General features: G+C 51.4%; 1 protein-coding gene across 1 annotated transcript; it reads right to left on the reverse strand.

Annotated features, from left to right (window-relative positions):
- Positions 1-13,356: 13,356 nt before the first annotated feature.
- Positions 13,357-23,505, reverse strand: MIIP (migration and invasion inhibitory protein). The gene is made up of 9 exons (XM_007532993.3): positions 23,061-23,505; positions 22,340-22,957; positions 20,296-20,377; positions 15,942-16,050; positions 15,802-15,854; positions 14,865-14,994; positions 14,674-14,770; positions 14,259-14,393; positions 13,357-13,630 (listed from the first exon to the last, which is right to left on the reverse strand). The coding sequence occupies exons 1-9, from the start codon at positions 23,172-23,174 to the stop codon at positions 13,544-13,546; spliced, it is 1,425 nt and encodes a 474-aa protein (XP_007533055.2). The 5' UTR covers positions 23,175-23,505; the 3' UTR covers positions 13,357-13,543.
- Positions 23,506-24,590: the final 1,085 nt, after the last annotated feature.

Here is a 24,590-nt window from a genome sequence, read left to right on the forward strand (position 1 = left end):
TGTCTTCCCCCCTCTTGATTTCTCTCTGTCCTGTCCAACAATGATGACATCAATAACAATAATTTAAAAAGGGCAAAGAGAATAAATAAATATTAAAAAAAGAAAAAAGGTTCCTTGTATTCATTTTTAAAATGTTTTATTTGTATATGAGAAATAAGTAGTAGATAGTATAATGGTTATGCAAAGAGACTCATGCCTGAGGCTCTGGAGTCCCAGGTTCAGTTCCCCAAACCAGAGCTTAGTAGTGTTCTGGGGAAAAGAAAAAAAAAAACTCCATATGGGGCCAGGCAGTGATACACCTAGCTAAGCTCACATTACAATGTGCAAGCATCCAGGTTAAAGACCCTGGTCCCCACCTGCAGAGGGAAAGCTTCACAAGTGGTGAAGCAGGGCTGCAGCTGTCTGTCTCTTTCCATCTCTATCTCCCCCCTCTTCTCAATTCCCCACTGTCTATCCAACAATAAGTAAATAATATTTAAGAAGAGAGAGAGAACTAGATGTGCTACCAGGGATTGAACTCAAGACCTCCTGCTTGAGAGTCCAATGCACTATCCACTGCACCAGCTCTGGGACCACTGTATTTACTTCCAGAGAGACTGGGGTTAAGTTTCCCGTGAGAAAGAAAGAAGTCAGAGCACCAGCACTCAGGCACATGTGGTGCTGTTGTCTGGGAACAAACTGGGCACCTCAGGCTCGCTCCTGCCCCCGACAGTTGCCAGAAATGTGTCTCATCCTTCTGGGGCTGCAAGTCTGAAATCCAGATGTCAGCAGTTTTGGTTTCTCCTGGGATCTCACAAGCTCCCCTCTCCTCACTGTGGCCTCGTGCCACCTCTCCTCTGTATGTGTAGACTTGCCTGCTGGTCTCCCCTCTTCTTCTTCTTCTTCTTCTTCTTCTTTTTAAGACTTCATTTATTTATTCATGAGAAAGATAGGCGAGAAAGAACCAGACATCACTCTGGTACATGTGCTGCTGGGACTGAACTAGAGACCTCATGGCTGAGAGTCCAATGCTTTCTCCACTGCACCACAATAGCCAATTTCCAACATGAAGCTAAGTTGAGAGACAAACTGACTAATGTCATATCTGAAACAAAAAAGAAAAAAGGAGATGGTTGGGGACTGGGTGATGGCGCACCTGGCTGAGCGCACGTGTTACAGTGTGCAAGGACCCGGGTTCAAGCCCCCAGCCCCCACCTGCAGGGAAGATGCTTCACGAGGGGTAGCAGGGCTGCAGGTGTTTCTGTCTCTCCCCCTTTATATCCCCCTTCCTCTTAGTTTCTGGCTGTCTCTATCCAACAAATTAATTTTTATTTATTTATTTTTATTTATTTATTTTCCCTTTTGTTGCCCTTGTTGTCTTTTTTTTATTGTTGTTATTATTGTTGTTGTTATTGATGTGGTTGTTATTGGATAGGACAGAGAGAAATGGAGAGAGGAGGGGAAGACAGAGGGGGGAGAGAAAGATAGACACCTGCAGACCTGCTTCACCACCTGTGAAGCGACTCCCCTGCAGGTGGGGAGCCAGGGGCTGGAACCCGGATCCTTACGCCAGTCCTTGCGTTTTGCGCCACCTGCGCTTAACCCACTACTTGCGCTACTGCCCGACTCCCAACAAATAAATTTTATAGATGATTTTTTAAATAGCATAATTTCCTGATTTTCTGGTGCATGACACACTTCTTTGTGTCCCTCCCACCCCACACATATATCTCCAAATATCTTGGTGAGAAAGAGGGAAGTTATGGGACTTGGACTCTAATAAATTCCAGGGCTGGGAGAGGCTGCCAACCCCCACCCAGCCCCCCGCCCCGGGTTGTTTTCATACAAAACAGCCTGCTGTGTATTAATACCTGACCCTGGGCCACTGTCAGACATGGGGACAGGGCAGGGCAGGGCAGGACAGGCCAGGAGGTGGTGCTGTGGACTCGACAAACTTGTGATAAAACCGATCCCCAGCATCATAGGTGCCAGAGGGATGCTCTGGTTCATTCTCTCTCCTCTCCTCTTTTTCTTCATGTTAATAAATATTTTAAAAAGAAAGGGGGCGGGCTGTAGCACAACGGGTTAAGCCCACATGGTGCGAAGCGCAAGGACCAATTCAAAGACCCGTCCTAGCCCCCAGCTCCCCACCTGCAAGGGGGTTGCTTCACAAATGGTGAAGCAGGTCTGCAGGTGTCTATCTTTCTCTCCCCCTCTCCATCTTCCCCTACTCTCTCCATTTCTCTCTGTCCTAACAATGACAGCAATAACAACAACTAAGGGAATAAAAGGGGAAAAAAATAGCCTCCAGGAACAGTGGATTTTTAGTGCAGGCACCGAGCACCAGAGATAACCCTGGAGCAAAAAAAAAGGAATGAAAGAAAGGAAGGAAGGAAGGAAGGAAGGAAGGAAGGAAGGAAGGAAGGAAGGAAGGAAGGAAGAGGGGCTGGGCAGTGGTGTGCATACACACATCACCATGCACAAAGACCTGAGTTCAAGCCCCCCCACCACCACCTGCAAGGCAAGTACTGCAGGTGTCTGTCTCTCCCTCCCTATCTCCCCTCCTTTCTCAAATTCTCTCTGTCCTACCAAATAAAGAAAAAAATGCCCACCAGTATTGATGGATTCGTAGCACAGGCACTGAACCCCAGTGATAATCCTGGTGGCAATTAAAACAAACGAGGACATGCAAAATAAACAAATAAATAGATAAATAAATGTGGGATGGCCCAGGAGGTGGCACAGTGGAGAAAGCGTTGGACTTTCAAGCAGGTGGTACTAAGTTTAATCCCTGGCAGCACATGCCAAAGTGATACCCGGTTCTCTTTCTCTCTCTCTCTCTCTCTCTCTCACTCTCTCTCTCTCTCTCTCTCATTAATAAATAAATAAAACATGGGATGCCTTGCCCAGAACTTCCCATTAGCTATGACGAAGCTAGACTTGAACTCAGGCTGGTGGGAGGGGAGTGGAACCCCAGCTGGGAGGCACCCTTAGGGTGGAGCACGGGGGAGGGCCTGAACATCTGGAGCAAGGTGTCAGCACCACCCCTAAAAACTCCGTGACCCCAAGATCCCTGAAGGGTTCTCAGCTATGACATCACAACGCTCTCTGCCCAAGCACTGGAATCACTCACAGAAACCCCAGCAGAGGAGGCCAGTGACACACTTGTGCTCTGGGGGTGGTGGGGGGAGGGAGTCCACAGCCCCCCTGTGGCCTCACCACACATCCTTCACTTCACACCCTCCCCTTTCACGTCACAAAGGGTCTGGTGAAGCTGGGGACTGTTAATTTGACAGCCTGGGCCCTCCCCTGAGGACCCCTCCCCCCCCAGAGGCAGCCCCCCCCAAGCTGTGGGCTCTCTGCTCTTGCCACAGGCGCTGAAAACCACAAGAGAGAGACTGAGAGAGAAAAAAAAAAAAAAACTCCTTCCAGTCAGAATGAAAAGCGAGACAGAGAAATTGAGTGAGAATATCTCGAGAAAGAAAACCGAGCACAGGCTATGAAAGAGGTGCAGCTTTGGTGGGTTGTTGGATGACTAGGCCGGGGCCACAAAGACCAGAGAAGGGCCTCCTACAGAGGGTGTGTGTGTGTGTGTGTGTGTGTGTGTGTGTGTGTGTGCGTGTGTGAGTGCACGCCTGGGAATGCATGTCCCATGGAAGGATGCATGACTATGTGATCACAGGCAGTCCCGTGCCCACAGGGTTTGAACCTGAGGACTCCGAGAGAGTCCCAGTGGTGTTGAGGCCCCTCTCCCTCCCCGAACAGCTCAGCCCAGAAAGGCTGTTCTCCCTCACCCACTACTGCCAGAAATAAAAGTCTTCAAGAGCCAACGTTAGCAGTGACACTGAGGCAGAGCCCTTCAGCAATCTCTTATTGGAGTCACCTGGAAGTAAGCACAATGACTCGAGTGATGGACCTATAAGCATGAGGTCCTGAGTTCAATCCCCAGCACTGCATGTGCCAGGGTGGTGCTGATTCTCTCTCTCTTCTATCATAAATATTTTTTTTAATATTTATTCCCTTTTGTTGCCCTTGTTGTTGTATTGTTGTAGTTGTTGTTGGATAGGACAGAGAGAAATGGAGAGAGGAGGGGAAGACAGAGAGGGAGAGAAAGACAGCTACCTGCAGACCTGCTTCACTACCTGTGAAGTGATTCCCCTGCAGGTGGGGAGCTGGGGGCTTGAACCAGGATCCTTACGCCGGTCCTTGCGCTTTGCGCTATGTGCACTTAACCCACTGCGCTATGGCCCGACTCCCCAGCCTGACGTTTTATGCATTGTTGGATATCAAGCCTACTGCCTCACACATGCAAGGTGTGTACTTTACCGACAAGATACTTGCCAGGCCTCCAGGGTCCCCACTGCAAATATACACACCAGCCTTGGTTTGGGGTTTGGGGATATTAGCATGCGAATGATGTCAGCCTGAGGAGGTGAGACAGAGAAGGGAATGTATAAAAGGCACGGACTTGGAGCAGGTCACTTTCTTTGGCTGCTGCTGCTTCTCCTGCTCAGATGCATCTCCATGGAGGTATCTGCTCCAGGTATCTGCTATGGCCACTTCTCCTGGGAAATGAGCACGTGTGACTCTGCTAGGTGGTAAACTTTGAGGCCCCTCCTACAGCCATGAGCAACCTTTACCTCAGCTGATAATTGTTTATCTTATGGGACTAATCTTTTTATTTTTATTCCCTTTTGTGGCCCTTGTTGTTTTATTGTTGTAGTTATTATTGATGTCATCATTGTTGGATAGGACAGAGAGAAATGGAGAGAGGAGGGGAAGACAGAGAGGGGGAGAGAAAGATAGACACCTGCAGACCTGCTTCACTACCTCTGAAGCGACTCCCCTGCAGGTGGAGTGCCGGGGGCTTGAACCGGGATCCTTATGCTGGTTCTTGCGCTTTGCCCCATGTGCACTTAACCTGCTGCACTACTGCCCAACTATACTCAAATTTTATGGACCTAGCTTACTCTTAACCCCTGATGATAATTGCTTATTTTGTGTATCTAAATCTATGTCCCATGCTTTTCAAAAATTTCTCTATTGGGGAATTAATGTTTTACATTCGACAGTAAATACAATAGTTTGTACATGCACAACATTCCCCAGTTTTCCATATAACAATACAACCTCCACTAGGTCCTCTGTCATCCCTCTTGGACCTGTATTCCCCCCACCCCACCCAGAGCCTTTTACTTTGGTGCAGTACAACAAACCCAGTCCAACTTCTGCTTTGTGTTTTCTCTTCTGATCTTGTTTTTCAACTTCTGCCTGAGAGTGAGATCATCCCATATTCATCCTTCTGTTTCTGACTTATTTCACTTAACACTATTTTTTCAACCTCCATCCAAGATGGGCTGAAAATGGTGACATCACAATTTTTAATAGCTGAGTAGTATTCCATTGTGTATATATACCACAACTTGCTCAGCCACTCAGCTCTTGTTGGACACCTGGGTTGCTTCCAGGCTTTGGCTATTACAAATTGTGCTGCCAAGAACATATGTGTACACAGATCTTTTTGGATGGGTGTGTTGGGTTCCTTAGGATATATCCCCAGGAGAGGAATTGCAGGAGGATAGGGTAGGTCCATTTCTAGCCTTCTGAGAGTTCTCCAGACTGCTCTCCACAGAGGTTGAACCAACTGACATTCCCACCAGCAGTGTAGGAGGGTTCCTTTGACCCCACAATCTCTCCAGTATTTGCTGCTGTTACCTTTTCTGGTGTATGACATTCTCACAGGAGTGAAGTGGTATCTCATTGTTATCTTTATTTGCATTTCTCTGACAAAGACTTGGAAGATTTTTTCATGTGTTTCTCGGCCTTTTGGATCTCTTCTATGGTGAATATTCTGTCCACGTCCTCCCCCCATTTTTGAATTGTCCCATGCTTTTGTAATGTCCTAATAAACCTTGTATTGTTTAAACCTGTTGCCAGCTCCCCGCTGTGAATCCTTTTATGCAATAAAGTCCTAAAGCTAACTCCATTTTCAGTTAAACTTCAACAGGTTTCCAAACAATAACTTCTTACAGCTATCGACTGAGCTCACTGTGGCCAGGGAGGTGACTCAGCAGGGAGAGCGCGGCCCTTGCATGTTTGAGTCCCTAGTTCAGTCCCTGGCACTGCAGATGCCAGAAGGGGGCTTTAGTCTCTCTCTCTCTCTTTCTTTCTTTTTAAAACATTACTTATTACTGGATAGAGACAGAGAGAAATTGAGGGGGGAGATAGAGAGATAGACAGAGAGACACCTGCAGCCCTGCTTCACCACTGATGAAGCTTTCCCCCTGCAGGTGGTGAGCGGGGGCTTGAACCTGGGTCCTTGGGCACTGTGATGTGCACATTTAACCAGGTGTGCCACCGCCTGGCCCCTAGCCTCTCTTTCTTAAAAAATGAAATAAATCAAGAGTCGGGCTGTAGATCAGTGGGTTAAGTGCATGTGGCACAAAGCGCAAGGACTGGTGTAAGGATCCAGGTTCTAGCCCCCGGCCCCCCACCTGCAGGGGGGGTCACTTCACAGGCGGTGAAACAGGTCTTTCTCTCCCCCTCCTCTCTCTATTTCTCTCTATCCTAGCCAACAACAATGACATCAATAATAATAGTAATAACTACAACAATAAAACAAGGACAACAAAAGGAAATAAATAAGTAAATAGAAAATTTTTTTTAAATGAAATAAATCTTTAAGAAAAAATTAAAACCAGGAGCCAGGCAGTGGTGCACCTGGCTAAGTGCACACAGTACGAAGCACAAGGACTCACTCAAGGACCCAGATTCAAGCCCCCAGCTCCCCAACTGCAGGGGGGAAGCTTCATAAGTGATGAAGCAGGTCTGCAGGTGTCTTTCTTTCTCCCTCCCTATCTCCCCCCTCCTCTTTCAATTTCTCTGTCCTATCCAATAAAATGGAGGGGAAAAACAATGGCCACCTGGAGCAGTGAATTCCTAGTGCCAGCACCGAGTCCCAGAAATAATCCTGGAGGCAATAAATAAATAAATAAATAAATAAATAAATAAAAGTAATTTCAGGCTAGAGAGACAGCTGACTGGGTAGCACAGCTGGATAGCCATGTGTATGACTCTGTTCGAGCCCTAGCATCTTGGTAGCACCATCTCTCTCTCTCTCGCTCGCTCTCTCTCCTCTCTCTCTCTCTCTCATTCTCCTCCCCCATCTCTCTCCTTCTATCAGGAAAATGGCTACTAGGAAAAGTGGAGTTGTGCGGACACCCAGCCCCAGAGATAACCCTGGTGGTAAAAAGAAGATAAGAGATGTGGGGGGAGAGAAAAAGAGAGAAGTGGCCTAAAGAAGTAGAATTGCAGGGGGCCTGGGTGGTAGTGCACTGGGTTAAGCCTACATGGAGCAATAAGGCCTGATGCAAGGATCCGGTTCAAGCCCCGGCTCCCCACCTGCAGGGGGGTCACTTCAAAAGTGGAGTGGTGAAGCAGGTCTGCAGGTGTCTTTCTCTCCCCCTCTCTGTCTTCCTCTTCTCTTGATTTCTCTCTGTGCTATCCAACAGCAATAGCAACAACAACAAAGGCAACAAAATGGGAAAAATAGCCTCCAGCAGTAGTGGATTCATAGTGCAGGCACCGAGCCCGAGATAAGCCTGGAGGCAAAAAAAAAAAAAAAAAAAAAAAAAAAGGAAGGAAGGAAGAGAGAGAGAGAGAAGAAGGAGGAGGAGGAGGAGGAGGAGGAGGGAGGAAGAGCACTGCATATAAATGAGGCCTTGGTTCCATCAAAAAAAGGGGGGGTTGCTGAGGAGAGAATACAGTGGTTATACAAAAAGACTTTCATTCCTGGAGCACCAAAGATCCTAGGTTTAATCCCCAGTACAGCATAAACCAGAGTTGAACAGTGCTCTCAGGGAAAAAAGTAAAATAAAGAGTTTCATAAACTGATCATCTCACTTAATCCTCAAAACTCCCCTATTCAGTAGGCAACATTCCAATCCCCAATTTACCAGTGAGGAGACTGAATGTCCCAAAGGCCCACAGACTTGCCCAGGACTTGGAGCAGGCGTTGAGATCAGTGCCCAGCCACACTGCGGGCACTGGCCCCACACAGATCCTGTCTTCTGCAACTCCTCCTCACAGAGACTCGAACAAGTCAGGGAGGGAACTTTTGTCAGAATGCATTAGGGATGGGAAGGAGGGGCGGCTGAGTCCCAGTCCACCTGGGCTGGGCGTTTCTGACCCTCCAGTCCTTGAGGTAAGATATCCCCCCACCAGGTCTGAGGTCTGGAAACTTCTCATGTACTGATTCCCTTCTTTGCCAGCCAAGAACCCAAGGAGAGCAGGTGCTGCCTGGCCTGGGGGAGGAAGAAGGTCTTCTGCCTCATCTTATACATTAGTTGAGGGGAGTCGGGTGGTAGCGCAGCGGGTTAAGTGCACATGGCATGAAGTGCAAGGACCCGCGTAAGGATCCTGGTTCGAGCCCCCGGCTCCCCACCGGCAGGGGAATCGCTTCACAGGCGATGAAGCAGGTCTGCAGGTGTCTCTGTCTCTCCCCCTGTCTTCCCCTCCTCTCTCCATTTCTCTCTGTCCTATCCAACAATGACGACATCAATAACAACAACAATAACTACAGCAACAATAAAAAACAACACAGGCAACGCAAAAGGGAAAATAAATTTAAAAAAAAATTAGTTGATGGTTGCTGGGGATGGACCAAGAAGTTCTGCTACATCCAGCCACAGATACAGGGGACCTGAGAGACAGCACCCTGTGGTCAGGACTCAGGAGTCACAACAGGGGGATGACCCACCAAGCCAGCACAAGACTCCCACCGGCTGAGCCCCCACCTTCCGATTTAGCACCATCCCCGTCGTCCATCCACAGTCTCCTGAGGCTGACTTCCCCAACCCACTTCCTGTAGTCTCAGACGGCCCATCTTGCCATGGGGAAGGCCCTTGGTCACAGCAGCCAGGGTGGGGCTGGGGTGGGGGAATTATAACCTTCCAGTCCCCCGCAGGGGAGAAGACTGCTGCTCCAACTTTCAGCAAAAGCCCCTGGCAGATAGCTCTCCATGGACTGGAGAGGCCATGTCCACTCCCCACACGTCCACTCGCTGGGAGCAGGGAAGAGTGGAGAGGGCAGGCCACTGTCTACCCAGGCTGCTGTTGCTTTGAGCATGATGTTGACCAGGGGTACGGGGACAGTCTTTGGTCGGATCACACGGGCTGCCCATCCCACCACCAGCCATGCCGGAGTAGAGACGGCACAACCCTGATGGGCAAACAGCTCTCTGAAGCCACTTTCTGTGCCCCTCCCCTGGGCTCCAAATCTAGCTGGCAAGTCTAACAGAAGCCTCTCACCAAGGTTCGTATCAGCCCAGTGGCACCAAAGCTTTGTAAATTCTCAGAATTTCTTCACATTTTAAAGTCTCTACAGTGCACTTCCTCACAGCTAGTATGGACTGAAGAATCTGCCACTCTGCCAATCCTGGGTTTAACAGAGCAGTCTGGAGATCTCAGGCTGTGGATATATGGATATATATATATATATATATATATATATATATATATGTATATATATATATATACTTATTTTCCCTTTTGTTGCCCCTTTTTTATTGTTGTTGTAGTTATTTTTTTATATTCATGTATTTATTCCCTTTTGTTGCCCTTGTTTTGTTGTTGTAGTTATTATTGTTATTGATGTCGTCGTTTCGTTGTTGGATAGGACAGAGAAATGGAGAGAGGAGGGGAAGACAGAGAGGGGGAGAAAAAGATAAGACACCTGCAGACCTGTTTCATCGCCTGTGAAGCGACTCCCTGCAGGTGGGGAGACAGGGGCTCGAACTAGGATCCTTACGCCGTTCCTTGCGCTTTGCACCACATGCACTTAACCCGCTGTGCTACCACCCAATCCCCCTTTTTTGTTGTTTCACATGAGATTGACTAAAAGCATAAAGGTCAGAAACCTTCTGAATGATCAAAAGACGTGTCCTTTCCCCAAAACCATTTCCCTGACAGACTCAAAGGCCCACATAGCAATCTGCATTCTTTTGTTTTTTCCTCCAGGGTTATCGCTGGGGCTCAGTGCTGGCACTATGAATTTACTGCTCCTGTGACCATTTTTTCAGTTTTCTGGATTGGAGAGAGAAAAATTGAGAGAGGAGGGGAGATAAAGAGGGAGAGAGGAGAATCAAGAAGTAGCGCAGCAGGTTAAGCACAAGTGGCTCAAAGCGCAAGGACCGGCATAAGGATCCCAGTTCGAGCCCCCGGCTCCCACCTGCAGGGGAGTCACTTCACAGGTGGCGAAGCAGGTCTGCAGGTGTCTGTCTTTCTCTCCCCCTCTCTGTCCTATCCAACAACATCAATAATTACTACAACAATAAAACAAGGGCAACAAAAGGGAATAAATATAAAAAATTTTTTTAAAGAGGGAGAGACACCTGCAGACTTGCTTCACCACTAGTGAAGTTTGTCCCCCTACAGGTGGGGAGCTGGGAGCTCGAACCAGGATCCTCTCGTGGGTCCTTGCACTTCCTACTGTGTGCACTTAACTCGTACACCACTGCCCAGCCCCCTCAATCTGGATTTTTTATTTAATTGACTAGGGGAGTAATGGTTTACAGTCAACAGTAAAATACAATAGTTTATACATGAGTAACACTTCCATATAACAGTGCAACCCCCTCTAGGTCCTCTGCCATCATGTTCCAGGACCTGAACCCTCCCCGCAACCCACCCCAGAGTCTCTTACTTTGGTGCAATACACCAACTCCAGTCCAAGCTCTGCTTAGTGTTTTCCTTTCTGATCTTATTTTCCAAACTCTGTGAGTGAGAACATCCTATATTCACCCTTCTCTTTCTGGCTGATCTCACTTCACATGATTCCTTCAGGGTCCATCCAGGATGGGGTGAAGGTGAAACCCTGCTTCCCCACTTGTGAAGCTTTCTCCCTACAGGTGGGGACCGGGGGTTGAGCCTGGGTCCTTGTGCACTGTAACATGTGCTCAACCAAGTGTGCCACCACCCAGCCCTGAGCTCTTTTTTTTTTTTTAAAGGGGTTGAGAGTCTAAGGGGGAGAGAGATGGAGAGATGCCATGTTGCCCCACTGCACGGAAGCCTCCCACCCCCCACCCTGCAGGCACTCTCATGTGGCCTGGGGGCTTGAACCTGGGTCCTTGAGTATGGTAAAGTGCACACCTGACTGGGTGTGCCACCCCCCCAGCAACTCCAAGGCTTATGCCTTTTTTAAAAGAAGGCGCATGCATATATATATACACACACATACATAGACACTCAGAGAGGCAGAGACAAAGAAACTAAACACAGACTTCTGTGCGGTGGGAGCCATGCTTGAACCCGGGTCATGCCAACTGCCCAAGTCGGCTGTTTCTTTGGACCTCAGGCTTATCTCTTGCTGACTCATTCACACTCCGTGTTTATCCAGGTCAGGTGAGGCCTCCTATTTTCACGTCCATCCTTGGAGGAGACCCACGAGCAGATGAGGCTCCATGTGGGAGATATTACCAGTTGCTTCAGTCCCAAAATAACAGCAAGTCCCTTCTGTTTGTGGGTCTGTGAGGAGCCGGCTGAGCCTGACAGACAGACTGGAAGCTGTGGTGAGCCTGAGTCTGTGTAGCCTCAGGGCCATGGGGAGCCCCCATGCTCTGGACAGTAAAGGCCTTTAGCCAGATGAACACTAGGGATTTTCGGGTTGTTTTCAGGACACTGCTCAGCTCTGGATTATGGTGATGTTGAGGACTGAACCTGGGGCCTTGGAGCCTTAGAACCACTGTGCTGTCTCCCTAGCCGCGCACGTGGGATTCTTGCCTCAAGTCCCCTACCTGTGGTTCCAGCCTCCATGTCTTTAGTGGCTATAGTGCTTTGTGTGGTGCAGGGGCTTGAACCCAGGGTTTTGTGCATAATGCAACTATCGAGCTGAGTGAGTTGTCTTGCAACCCTGTCTTTTTTCCCCTCCCTCTTCATCTTCCCCTCCCTGAATCCCTTTCTAAGCAATAGCCATTCTAATAGCTATCATGTACCTTGCTGTATTTTGATTAGCATTTCCTCCAGCTAGTGGTATATATATATATTAAAATATTTATTTATGTATTCCCTTATGTTGCCTTTGTTGTTTTATTATTGTAGTTATTATTGTTACTGATGTCACTGTTGTTGGATAGGATAGAGAGAAATGGAGAGAGGAGGGGAAGACAGAGGAGGAGAGAAAGATAGACACCTGCAGACCTGCTTCACCACCTGTGAAGCGACTCCCCTGCAGGTTGAGGAGCCAGGGGCTCAAACCGGGATTCTTATGCCAGTCCTTGTGCTTTGTGCCACATGCCCTTAACCCTCTGCACTACCGCCTGACTCCCTAAATATATTTTTATAATTTTTTTTTTTTTTAGAAATGTCTATCCTGGGGCCAGGTGGTGGTGCACCTAGTTAGGCGCACACATTACAGTGCACAAGGACCCAGGTTCAATCCCCCAGTCCTCCCCTACACGGGGAAAGCTTCATGAGTGAAGCAGGGCTGCAGGTGTCTGTCTCTCTCCTTTTCTATCTCTCCCTTCCCTCTCAATTTCTGTCTCTATCCAATAATAATAATAAATAATAGGCTCACGCTCTCTCCAGGTGTCTGCTTCCACATCTTTGTTTGCATCCTCAGAAACAGAGATTCCAGACTGCCCCGTACCCCAACAGGTCTGTTCCTTAATCCAAGAGAAATGTCTGGGCTCTCTTGTAGCCCAGAGGTGGCGCAAAGGACAAAGCATCCATCGGTCCTGGTCAGTCATGCAGTCCTGAGTTCAAGTCCCGGCATCACATATGGTTCTATCTCATTCATAAAAAATAAAGTTAAAATTAAATGTTTTGGGCTGTCTGCCAACTTGCATCTGATTCACAGCCTGGCCTCAGTTTCCCCGTCTGTCCCTGCCATGATCTGTGAAGTCCTAGAAGTCCCTGGCTTCTAGGACTGAGCTGGAGAGGGGTGTGAGGGCACTGGGCCCGATGGCCTCCCCATAGCACACGCCCCTTTCAGGGACCAGGAAGGAGAGCCCGCTCTGGCACTATCATGTAAGCCTCACCCATGGGAGACAGGCGGAGACCCAAGACCCTAACCCCTCACAGAGATGGTTTCAGGAGCTGGGTAAGCATTTACATTACAATGCACAAGAAACTGGGTTCAAGCCCCCACCCCCACCTGCAGAGGAGAAGCTTCAGGAATGGCGAAGCAGGGCTGCAGGTGTCTATCTCTCCCCTCTCATTTTTTTCTATTTCTATCCAATAATAAATTAATTAAAAGATTTAAAATAAATAAATGCCTTTTGACACTGAGCTGGGCCCCAGCCTGCCCGCCTAGGGCCATCTCCCCAGAGTCAGGAGTGTCCTTCCTGTGAGGGGAGGCCAGCCTAGCACCAGAGGCCCTGGAGCAGCCAAGAACTCAGCTTTATTCATCAACAAGTCACAGAATCCCCTCTCCACATCCAAAGTCCCCAGGATGGACGCAGGCCTGCAGACAACTTCACAGGGTCAGGCCTGAGGCTGGACAGGCCCCCATCTTGTGACGGGGGGTACGAAGCTACAGTGGGGGTGTGGCCCTCCTCCAAGTGACCAGTTCAGGGCTTTAGCCGGCGGGCACAGGGCACAGGGGCCTGGGTTTCTGACCAGGTTGGAGTAGGGTGTGGGACCCGATCAGACAAGGCCTGGAAGGTGAATGGGGTGGGGTCAGAGAACACTTCAGAGAGCAGCACCTCCTACACACACACACACACACACACACACACACACACACTCACTCACACTCATACATTCACTCACACTCAATCACTCACACACAATCACATACACTCACACACACTCATTCACTCACTCACACACTCACTAACTCACATACACACTCACACACTCACTCACATTCACACTCACACATACCCACACACACACACACACACACACACACACACACACACTCACATTCACACTCACACATACCCACACACACACACACACATACTCACACACTCACACTCACTCACACACACTCACTCACACTCACACACATTCACACTCACACATACCCACACTCACACTCACACTCACACACACACAGTCATTCACACTCACTCACACACACACTCACTCACACTCACACTCACACAGTCACTCACATGCACTCACACCAGTTCTGGGCTCACTCCCTTCTGGATCTCAGACTCACCTTCGCCTCCACTCTGCTCTCCCCGCCCTACCCCAGCTTCTGCTGCCCAGGGAGGCTGAAGCCCCCAGCCTGCTCCTGGGCACCTGCCCCTCCCAAGGTGCCCTGGGCCATACCAAGCAGGAGGGCAGAGCAGCTGGCAGCTTCCTGTGCTGGGCCTCCGAGGGGACTGATGACCAGAGGTCCAGGCTCTTGGGGGCCGAGCTTCTCTCTGGCTTTGGAGGGAGAATGTCCCAGCCCAGCAGGCAGTGCTGTTCAGAACAAGGAGGCCCCAGGCACGACAGGGCAGGTCCTGAGTGCTGGGCTGGGGTCCAGACCCCCCCACACACACACACACAACAGGCTCAAGTTCAGTGAACTACCCACCTCCCCACATAGCCAGGCCAGCACCGCCCACTGCCCAGAGGAGCAAACTGAGTCCTCCCTAAGCCCAGCGATTCCAGCCCCTGCCCCGACCCACCCCATCTCTGTGCAAGGCAGCCCGGAAGCCTGAGGCTCAGGGCTCCATCCCACCCCCGAGGGGCTACTCACCCGGGGTAGGGCCAGCGTGTTGGAGGCGTCAAAGCTCTTCCTCCGGTGGATGCGGTACCGGTGGGGGGGGTCCAGGGCTGACAGGGGGAGGCTCACCCTGGGTGGGAGTGACAGTGGGAGGAGACGCTGCGGTGCTGCAGGGCTGGTGGCCCAGGCTCTGCTCCGCCCGGGGTGGCCCTGCGCTCACTCACCTGACCTGCGCGGGCTGCGCCATGCTCTCTGGGCCCCGCTGGCCCCGGGGGACCTTGCACAGGCGGCAGGGCGAGCTGGGATCCACAGGCACCAGGAACAATCGCCGGTTGACACGATAACAGTACAAGCCTATGAGACCGTGAGAAGTGGGGCCCTCTGAGCTGGGGCTCCAGACCCTCAGCCCCCGAGCCCCCCCCCATGCCGTCGACCCTCAGGCCACACGCCTGGGCAGGTGCACGTGGCAGAGCGAACACAGAAACACACGACAGACATTTCCACCCGAACGTGGCACGTGTGACAGTGACACATGTGTTCACATGCCCCAGGGGCAGCTACAGACAGACACACACGCCCTTGCCATCCACTCACGAGGGGTCCGCGCCCCTGAACGCCCCCACACGCGCATGTGAAGCGGCACAGCCCGCACGCCAACCCCCCCCACACACGTGCAGAGGAGTAGGTGAGGGCTGTGTGGGCAAACGGGGCATCTGGGCAGGAAAGTGGTGTTGTGTGGGAGCCAGGCGGTGGCACACCTGGTTAAGCGCACACATCTCAGTGTGCAAGGACCCAGGTTCAAGTCCCCAGTCCCCACCTGCAGGGGAGAAGCTTCACAAGTGGTGAATGAAGCAGGGCTGCAGGTGTCTGTCTGTCTCTCTGCCTCTCTATCTCCCCCTCCCATCTCAATTCCTGTCTCTATCCAATAATAAACACATAAAAATATTTTTAAAAAAAGCTCTTGGGTGGGGGGAGCAGAGAGGTGTTGGGCAAAGGCCACAGGCCAGGAGCCCAGGCCCCAGCTGCCCCTCCTCCCCGGGCCTCGTCCTATTCTGACATGGCCACAGGCCTCCCTCTCACCCCACCAGGCCTCCCTTGGGCCCCAGATGGCAGCGGAGCTGCTCTGGGGAGGGGGGACTCAGGGGTGGGGCTGGCACTCACATTCATGGTCTCTGTCGACCTCGCTGCTCCCGGGCAGGCTGCTGAAGAGGGGTCTGTGAAGGCAAGAAGGATGGGCATCTGGGTGCCAGGCCCTTGCCCCCACCCCGGCCTCTCCCTCACCCTCGTCTGTTCCTGCTCACTCGCTGTCACTGGCGACACACTCCTCCTGGTTGGCCTCCCGGAACTGCCGCAGATCCGAGAAGAATGCGTCAGGCTGGTCGCTCATGGTAGACTTGTTGTCCAGGGTTCCTGGTGTGGACAAAGCACCGGGGAGCTGCCGTGTGGCCTCGGCACCGGGCCACGTGGCTGGGGACCCCGACTGTACCACGCTGGAGAGAAGCCTCTGCCGCCAGAGACTGGACCCCACCTCCCTGTCAGCTCTGTGCAGATCACACACGTGGGAGAGACCCATAGAGCCCCGCTAGGCCCGGGGTCATGCACGTGTACAATCAGGGAAAGGCAGTGGAGCGGATGGCGCCCCACCCTCACGAGGCCGGCACTCTGCCAGTGACAGCCAGCAGAGGACACAGCCGCCCAAGTCCGGGACAACGTGGAACAGTGAACGTGCTAGAGTGGGAGAGAGCAGGCAGCCCGGGGGTGCATCTGGGGAGGGAGAGCCGCCCCTACCCCTGGGGAGGGGCCTGGACAGCGCTAGCGAGGGGAGGAGCCGCGTGGATCTCTCCACTGACACGCAGGAGAGAAAGTACAAAGGTCCTGGGGTAGCCGTGCGCCTGATCCTCCAGAATTTATAGCAAGAGGGCTGGAGGAACAGTCGGAAGGAAGGTGAGAGCGAGCGGAGGAAAAGGGAGGGGTGAGTGAGCCCAGAGAAGATGAAGGTGGCCCCCAGAAGAAGGGCTGGGGACAACAGTCATTGTTGTTTTAAAGACGATGGTTATGATGATGGAGCTTGGGCCCTGCACGACAAATATCTTCTTCCCAGCAGCCATTCCCCCACCCATTTTGTCCTGATAGAGAAAAAGGGCTGGGCGGTGGTGCGCCTGGTTAAACACACATGGTACTAAGTGCAAGGACCTGCGCAAGGTGCAGCGTTCCAGCACCTGGCTCCCCACCTGCAGGGGGGACACTTCACAAGCAGTGAAGCAGGTCTGCAGGTCTCTCTCTTCTTTTTTTTTTTATTATCTTTATTTTTTTGATAAAGACAGCTAGAAATCAAGAGGGAGGGGTGGTAGAGAGGGGGAGAGACAGAGAGACACCTGCTGGCCTGCTGCACCACTCGTGAAGCTTTCCCCCTGCAGGTGGGGACTGGGGGTTCAAACCCGGGTCCTTGTGCATAGCAACATGTGCACTCAACCAGGTGCACCACTCCCTCTCTACCTCCCCTCCTCTCTCAATTTCTCTGTCCTGTCCAATAAAATGGAAAAACTGGGGAGTCGGGAGGTAGCGGGTTAAGCGCAGGTGGCGCAAAGTTCAAGGACCAGCATAAGGATCCCAGTTCGAGCCCCTGGCTCCCCACCTGCAGGGGAGTCCCTTCACAAGCAGTGATGCAGGTCTGCAGGTGTCTTTCTCTCCCCCTCTCTGCCTTCCCCTCCTCTCTCCATTTCTCTCTGTCCTATCCAACAAAGTCAGCAATAAAAACAATATAACTACAACAACAACAACATCAATTAACAACAATACAACAATAAAGCAAAGGCAACAAAAGGGAGTAAATATTTTTTTCTTTTTTTTTTTCTCCAGGGTTATTGCTGGGCTCGGTGCATGCACCATGAATCCACCGCTCCTGGAGGCCATTTTTTCCCCTTTTTTGCTGCCCTTGTTGTTGTAGCCTCATTGTGGTTATTATCATTGCCATTGTTGATGCCTTTCATTGTTGGATAGGGCAGAGAGAAATGGAGAGAGGAGGGGAAGACAGAGAGGAGGAGAGAAAGATAGACACCTGCAGACCTGCTTCACCACCTGTGAAGCGACTCCCCTGCAGGTGGGGAGCCGGGGGCTCAAACCGGGATTCTTACGCCAGTCCCTGTGCTTTGCGCCACATGCGCTTAACCCGCTGCGCCACCACCCGACCCCCGGGAATAAGTATTTTTAAAGATTTTTTTTGTCTTTTTTAAATATTTATTTATTTACTTATTCCCTTTTGTTGCCCTTGTTTTATTGTTGCAGTTATTATTGTTGTTGTCATTGTTGGATAGGACAAAGAGAAATGGAGAGAGGAGGGGAGACAAAGAAGAGGGAGAGAAAGACAGACACCTGCAGACCTGCTTCACCGATTGTGAAGTGACTCCCCTGCAGGTGGGGAGCCGGGGGCTCGAACCAGGATCCTTATACTAGTCCTTGCACTTTGCACTACCTGCACTACCTCCTGACTCCTGGGTATAAATATTTTTTTTAAAAAATGGCTCCCAGGAACAGTGGATTTGTAGTGCTAGCACTTAGCCCCAACCATAACCCTGTGTGTGTGTGTGAGAGAGAGAGAGACAGAGAGAGGACAGAGATAGAGAAAAACAGTGGGGAGTGGTCCAGGAGGTGGTACAGTGGATAAAGCATCAGACTCTCAAGCATGAGGTCCTAAGTTCAGTCCTTGGTAGCACATGTACCAGAGGGACATCCGATCTTTTCTCTCTCTTTCTCTGTCTCTCTCTGACTCTCTCTCTTCCTATCTTTCTCATAAGTAAATAAACAAACAGAAGAACAGAGGGGGGAAGACAGACAGCTGTAGTGCTGTTCCAGAGCTCCTGAAGCCTCCCTGCGGGGCCTAAATCTAGTTCCTCCTCTCCTGTGGTGGCATGTGCACTGGGCTGAGTGTGTTACTGCCCAGTCCCGACTTACTTACTAATGAAAGAGAAAAAGGAAGAGAGAGAGAGAGGTGGGGGGCGGGGGGACCAGAGCATCACTCAGGCACATGGGATGCCAGCAGTCAAAGGCAGGACCTCAAGCTTGAGGATCCAATGCTGTGGCCACTGTGTCACCTCCTGGGTCCTTCGGCTGTATGTCTGCTCTTGCCCGCTGGCTGCTCCCAGCAGAGGACAGGCAGGAGCACAGGCTAGGCCACCACCACAGCCAACCAGACAGAGGGGCAGGGGCCAGGCCCTGGCACACAGGGCTACTAGGATATGCCAAAGAACTAGGAAAGAAGGGACTGCAGCTGGCAGATAACGGGTTGTCTTAGTTACCAAGAACACGGAACTGGCACGTAGGGGCAGGAGACCACAGGTGCACTGGGAGATAGCTCGGTGGTTGTGCGCTGGACTTGCACGACTGAAACCCCAGGTCCAATATCCTGCACCCTCAATGTCCAAACTGAGTTGTGCTTTGGCGCTTCTCTCTCTCATAAAAGATAAAAAAAAAAAAATTGTTTTTAACAAAGAGCAGGCAGCGTGGAAACCAAGACTGTATCTGAGATACAAGCTTAGTTTAAGATTTCTTTCTCTTTACTTTTTATTTATTGAATAGAGAGAAATCCAGAGGGAAGAGGAAGATAGAGAGGGAGAGGGAGAGACCCCTGCAACACTGCTTCACCACTCGCAAAGCTTTTCCCCTGCTGGTGGGGACTGGGGGTCTTGAACCCAGGTCCTTGAGCATTGTAACATGTGCATTGAACCAGGTGTGCCATGACCTGGCCCCCTTAGTTTAAGATTTCTACCAGCATGTAGAGAAGACTGCCACAGACAAGCTGAGGATTCAGAAGAGAGTGCGGATGAAAATAAAAATGACAACAAGGGCAACAAAAGGGAATAAATAAATAAATATTTAAAAAAGAGAGAAAATAAATAAAAATGAGGGAGTTGGGCAGTAGCACAGTAGGTCAAGCGCATGTGCCATGAAGCGCAAGGACGAGCTTAAGGATCCTGGTTCGAGCCCCCGGCTCCCCATCTGCAGGGGAGTCGCTTCACAGGCGGTGAAGCAGGTCTGCAGGTGTCTATCTTTCTCTCCCCCTCTCTGTCTTCCCCTCCTCTCTCCATTTCTCTCTGTCCTATCCAACAACAACATCAATAACAACAACAATAACTACAACAGTAAAACAACAAGGGCAACAAAAGGGAAAATAAAGAAATAAATATAAATAAAATAAAATAAAATAAAAATGAGGCAGTTGGGAGCTGGGGCCATGAATGCAGCACTGAACCTTCAAGCATAGGTCCTGAGTTTGATCCCTGGCATTGCATGTACCAGAGTGATGCTCTGGTTCTCCTTTTTCCCCTCTCTCTCTCTCTTTCTCCTGTCTCTCACTATTAACTAAGTGAATTAAATTAACAACTAAAAGAGAAAGAGAAGTTACACAAAAAGACTTTCATGCCTGAGGCTCCAAAGTCCCAGGTTTAGTTCCCAGCACCATCATAAACCAGGCCTGAGCTGTGCTTTGGTCTGTCTCTGTCTCTCTTTCTCTCCTTAAAATAAAATAAAATAAAAGTCAGGAAAATAGCAACAGATCCCCCAGAGGGTCAAGCAGGGACACAGGCAAGGCAGGACCCTGCCCCACACTCCCTGTGCCCGAGTACAACCCACCCCTCCCCTCCCCAGCAAAGCACACACCTGCAATCCAGTCATAGCCCAGGAACGGTCGGAGACGCCAACTCTTCTCAGGCACCAGAGACTCCTGATGGAACGTCACTCTCTGCGGACAGAGACAAAGGGCAGCAGGGGTCAGGGGAGCCCAGCTCATAGGAGGCCATCCTGCAGGGGGTTGTGAGGGGTCTTTTCTCCGCTGAGGCCTTGGCACAGGCCCCAGAGCTCAGCGGAGGGGGTGGGAGGTAGGACTTCAAGCGTTTTCACCACCCCACCCCACACAAGACTCTGAGCCCCGGTTTTTCTCTCTCGGTGCCAGCCGTCAAAGTGTTGGTCCTGTGCTGGCATCTCGTCTTTCTCCCCTTTGCTTGGGCCGGGCAGGTTCCAGTGACCCCACGGGCAGGTGAGCAGACTGCAGTGCCAGAAGACCCTCTGCCAGGCTGTAGGCAGGTCACTGCTGCTGGAATGTTTCTCCCTCTAGCCTTGTCTGCTCATTTGCTCTTCTTTTCTTTTGAATTTATTTATGAAATTATGATAGTCTGGCAGGGGTAGACAGCATAATGGTTCTGCAAAAAGACTCTCATGCCTGAGGCTCTTAAGTGTCAGGTTCAATCCCCTGCACCACCATAAGCCAGAGCTGAGTAGGGCTCTGGTTAAAAAAGGGGGGGCAGGGGAGATAGCAAAATGGTTCTGCAAAAAGACTCTCATGCCTGAGGTTCTGAGTTCCCAGGTTCGGTTCCCTACACCACCATATGCCAGAGTTGAGCAGTGCCCTGATAAAAAAAAAAAAAAAAAAGAATTTAAGTATTAAATTATGATTATGATAGTGACAGAGAGAAACGGAGTGGGAGAGAGAGGGCGAGGGATCCTTGCAGCCTTGCTCCACTGCTCCTGAAGCTCTCCCCCTGGCACGTGGGCGCTTGTGCATGTTACCAGCTGTGCCACTGCCTGCCCTCTCTGCTGTTCTCTTTATAACTCATAAAGAAAATGCAGGATCACAGCAAATCAATGGGGTTTATAGTCAACAATATTTATACACCTTTCCCATACTTGGGAGCTACTGTCTTCCCTGACCCAGCTTTCTGGTCCTTTTCCAAGCCCTGACATCATCTCCCCACACTATAACTTGGATGCACCTGCATATCAGATTTCAGGCTCAGGGAAAAAAAAAACTAGTATAGCCACAGGCCCTTTGAAATATAACTAAAATATGCCTACTAGCTATCTACAAAATGAAGGACCCCTCCCCCAACTCTTCATCTGCACTATTCCAGCCTTTAGGTCCATGATTTTTCAACAATTTGTTTGGCTTTGTATGTTGACTCTCTTTTCAGCCACCAGGTTCCAGATGCCAGCATGATGCCGACCAGACTTCCCTGGATAGACGACCCCACCAATATGTCCTGGAGCTCCGCTTCCCCAGAACCCTTTCCCAATAGGGAAAGAGAGAGATAGGCTGGGAATATGGATCCACCTGTCAACGCCCATGTTCAGTGGGGAAGCAATTACAGAAGCCAGACCTTCCACCTTCTGCATCCCACAATGACCCTGGGTCCATGCTTCCAGAGGGTTAATGAATAGGAAATCTATCGGGAGGGGATGGGATACGGAGTTCTGGTGCTGGGAATTATGTGGAGTTGTACCTCTCTTATCCTATGGCCTTGTCAGTGTTTCCTTTTTATAAATAAAATAAAATAGAGAAGAAAACTCAGATATAAAAGTCACCCCAAGGCAGGGCTTTCTAGACCCCAACTCCAGTTTAGTTCCTCTCTCCTGATTTGCTTCTTCTTTTTTTTTTTTTTGTCAATATAAGGTGAGAGGAAGGGAGAGAATCCCACCGTCGTCAAAACCTCCTTTCCGTGTGTTGGCTGAGGGCTTGGGCTCGGGCCCAGACGGGGCCTCCCCTGCTTCTGCTGGAACCAAGTTCTGCACCTGGCACCCCCCTGGCGCTGTCCCTAACTGCGGTGCCAGCTCTGTGCTCAGGCTGGGCCGCACCCCGCACCCGCACCCCGTATGCAGTGTGTCCGCACAGCGGCCAGAGACGGAGCCAGGCTGGAGGCCCCTGTGTTACCTGGGGCCGGTTGCTCTGCTGGCCGGGGACGGAGCTCCCGGCTTGTGTCTCCCGGGGCCCCGAACTGCCCGACGCCTCCGAGAGCTGCGGGTGCTCGGGGTCCCGGGTGCCCGACGCCTCCGAAAGCTGCGGGTGCTCCGAGTCCCAGGTGCCTGATGCTGCTGACAGCTGCGGGTGCTCGGAGTCCCAGGTGCCCGGCCCCGCCGACAGCTGCGGGTGCTCAGGATCCCAGGTGCCCGGCCCCGCCAACAGCTGCGGGTGCTCGGGGTCCCAGGTGTCCGATGCCTCCGAGAGCTGCGGGTGCTCGGGGTCCCAGATGCCCGATGCCGCCGACAGCTGCGGGTGCTCGGGGTCCCAGGTGCCCGGTGCTGCCGACAGCTGCGGGTGCTCCGAGTCCCGGGTGCGGAGCCAGGCTTCGATCCGGGGCCTCGGGTGACCCCGGGCCGCCTGGCGTGGGCACCGGGCGGGGGGCGCAGCGCTCAGGTCCCGGGGGTTTCGGGGGTTTCGGGGGGGCGCATCCCGCGACGAGGAGCTTCCCAGGGGCGTGGAGGTCGTGTCTGGGGGAGACGAGGTGTCCGAGCTGCGGCCGCTGCTGCTGCCGCTGGGATCCGGGCCAGACTGGGATGGAGACACTCGGTCAGTGCAGCGACCCGTCCACGGGCCACCCACCCGGCCGGCCTGGGCCCTCGAACCCCAGGACGCAAGACGGGCACCCACGCACCTGCGGTGCCGCCCTGGTGACCGAGCGCCGCACCGCCTCCTGCCCGGCCCGCAGCTGCCGCAGAAGCGCCAGGCTGAGCAGCCGCAGCCGCACGGCGTCCGGGGTCTCCCGCATGACAGCGCCCTCGGGTGTCAGCGCCGGCCGCGTCGCAGGGGGCTCTGCGGTGGGGCTCTAGGCCGAGACGGCGAGACGCGGGGCCAGGAGGCTGCCCCCTCGGGGGGACAGAGGCCTGGAACCCACGCACCCACTGCCACTCTCCAGCTCCGCGACCTCCGTCATGTAACCACGCGCTGCCACGCGGGAGGGGAAAGGGGGACCAGCCTCCTGCAGACTTGCCTTCGCAGCCCCCGAAGCACCAGCGGGCCGCCCCGCACGTGGGTCCCCAGCCGCGGCCCTGCCCACCGCACCAGCTCTCGCCCAGCACCGCACAGCCTGCCGCCGCTGCCGCCGCCGCCACCCGGCGCTTCGCCCCGCCCACTCGCCCGCGCGCGCTCTGATTGGCCCAGTGAGGCCAGAACGCTCCCGCCTACCCCGCGCGCGCGCCCGATCCGCCGCTCTGATTGGCCCTGTGAGGCCAGGACGCTCCTGGAGCGTTACTCCACATTCCAAAGCAGCAGTTTCAACTTCGGGGGCGGGGATGGGCCGTTGATTGGTCAGCGTCATGGCGTGTCATGAGGAAGCGAGTTTCTTTCTTTTTTTTCTTTTAAAATATTTTTTATTATTTATTAGTGATGTCATAGTGGTATACAATATTATTATGGCGTTAAAATATCTTCAATCTTTGGTATCAATAAATGTCAATGGCCTGAATTCACCTATTAAAAGACACAGAGTAGGAAGATGGATCAGAAAACACAACCCAACAATATGTTGTCTTGAGGAAACTCACCTAACTCAACAAGACAAACACAGACTTAAAGTGAAAGGATGGAAAACTATCATACAAGCCAATGGCCCACAAAAAAGGGCAGGAACAGCTATTCTCATATCTGACATGATAGGCTTTAAAATAGATAAGATTAAAAAAGATAGGAATGGACACTACTTAATGCTCAGAGGATCAGTCAATCAAGAGGACTTAACAATTATTAATATCTATGCACCCAATGAGAAGCCATCTAAATACATCAAACTTCTACTGAAAGAGCTACAGCAATATATTAACAGTAACACAATCATAGTAGGGGACTTCAACACCCCACTCTCTCAACTTGACAGATCATCCAGGAAGAAAATCAGTAAAGACATAAGGGAGCTAAATGAAGAGATAGATAAACTAGAACTATTGGACATTTTCAGAGTCATTCATCCCAAGAAACTGAAATACACATTTTACTCAAATCCACATGGATCATTCTCAAGGATAGACCATATGTTAGGCCACAAAGACAGCATCAGCCAATTCAAGAGCACTGAAATCATTCCAAGCATCTTCTCAGACCACAGTGGAATTAAACTAACACTTAACAATCAACAAAAGATTAGTAGCAGTCCCAAAATGTGGAAGCTCAACAGTACACTTCTTAACAA

The sequence above is a fragment of the Erinaceus europaeus genome, chromosome 13 (genome assembly GCF_950295315.1).
Source record: "Erinaceus europaeus chromosome 13, mEriEur2.1, whole genome shotgun sequence".
NCBI lineage: Eukaryota > Metazoa > Chordata > Mammalia > Eulipotyphla > Erinaceidae > Erinaceus > Erinaceus europaeus.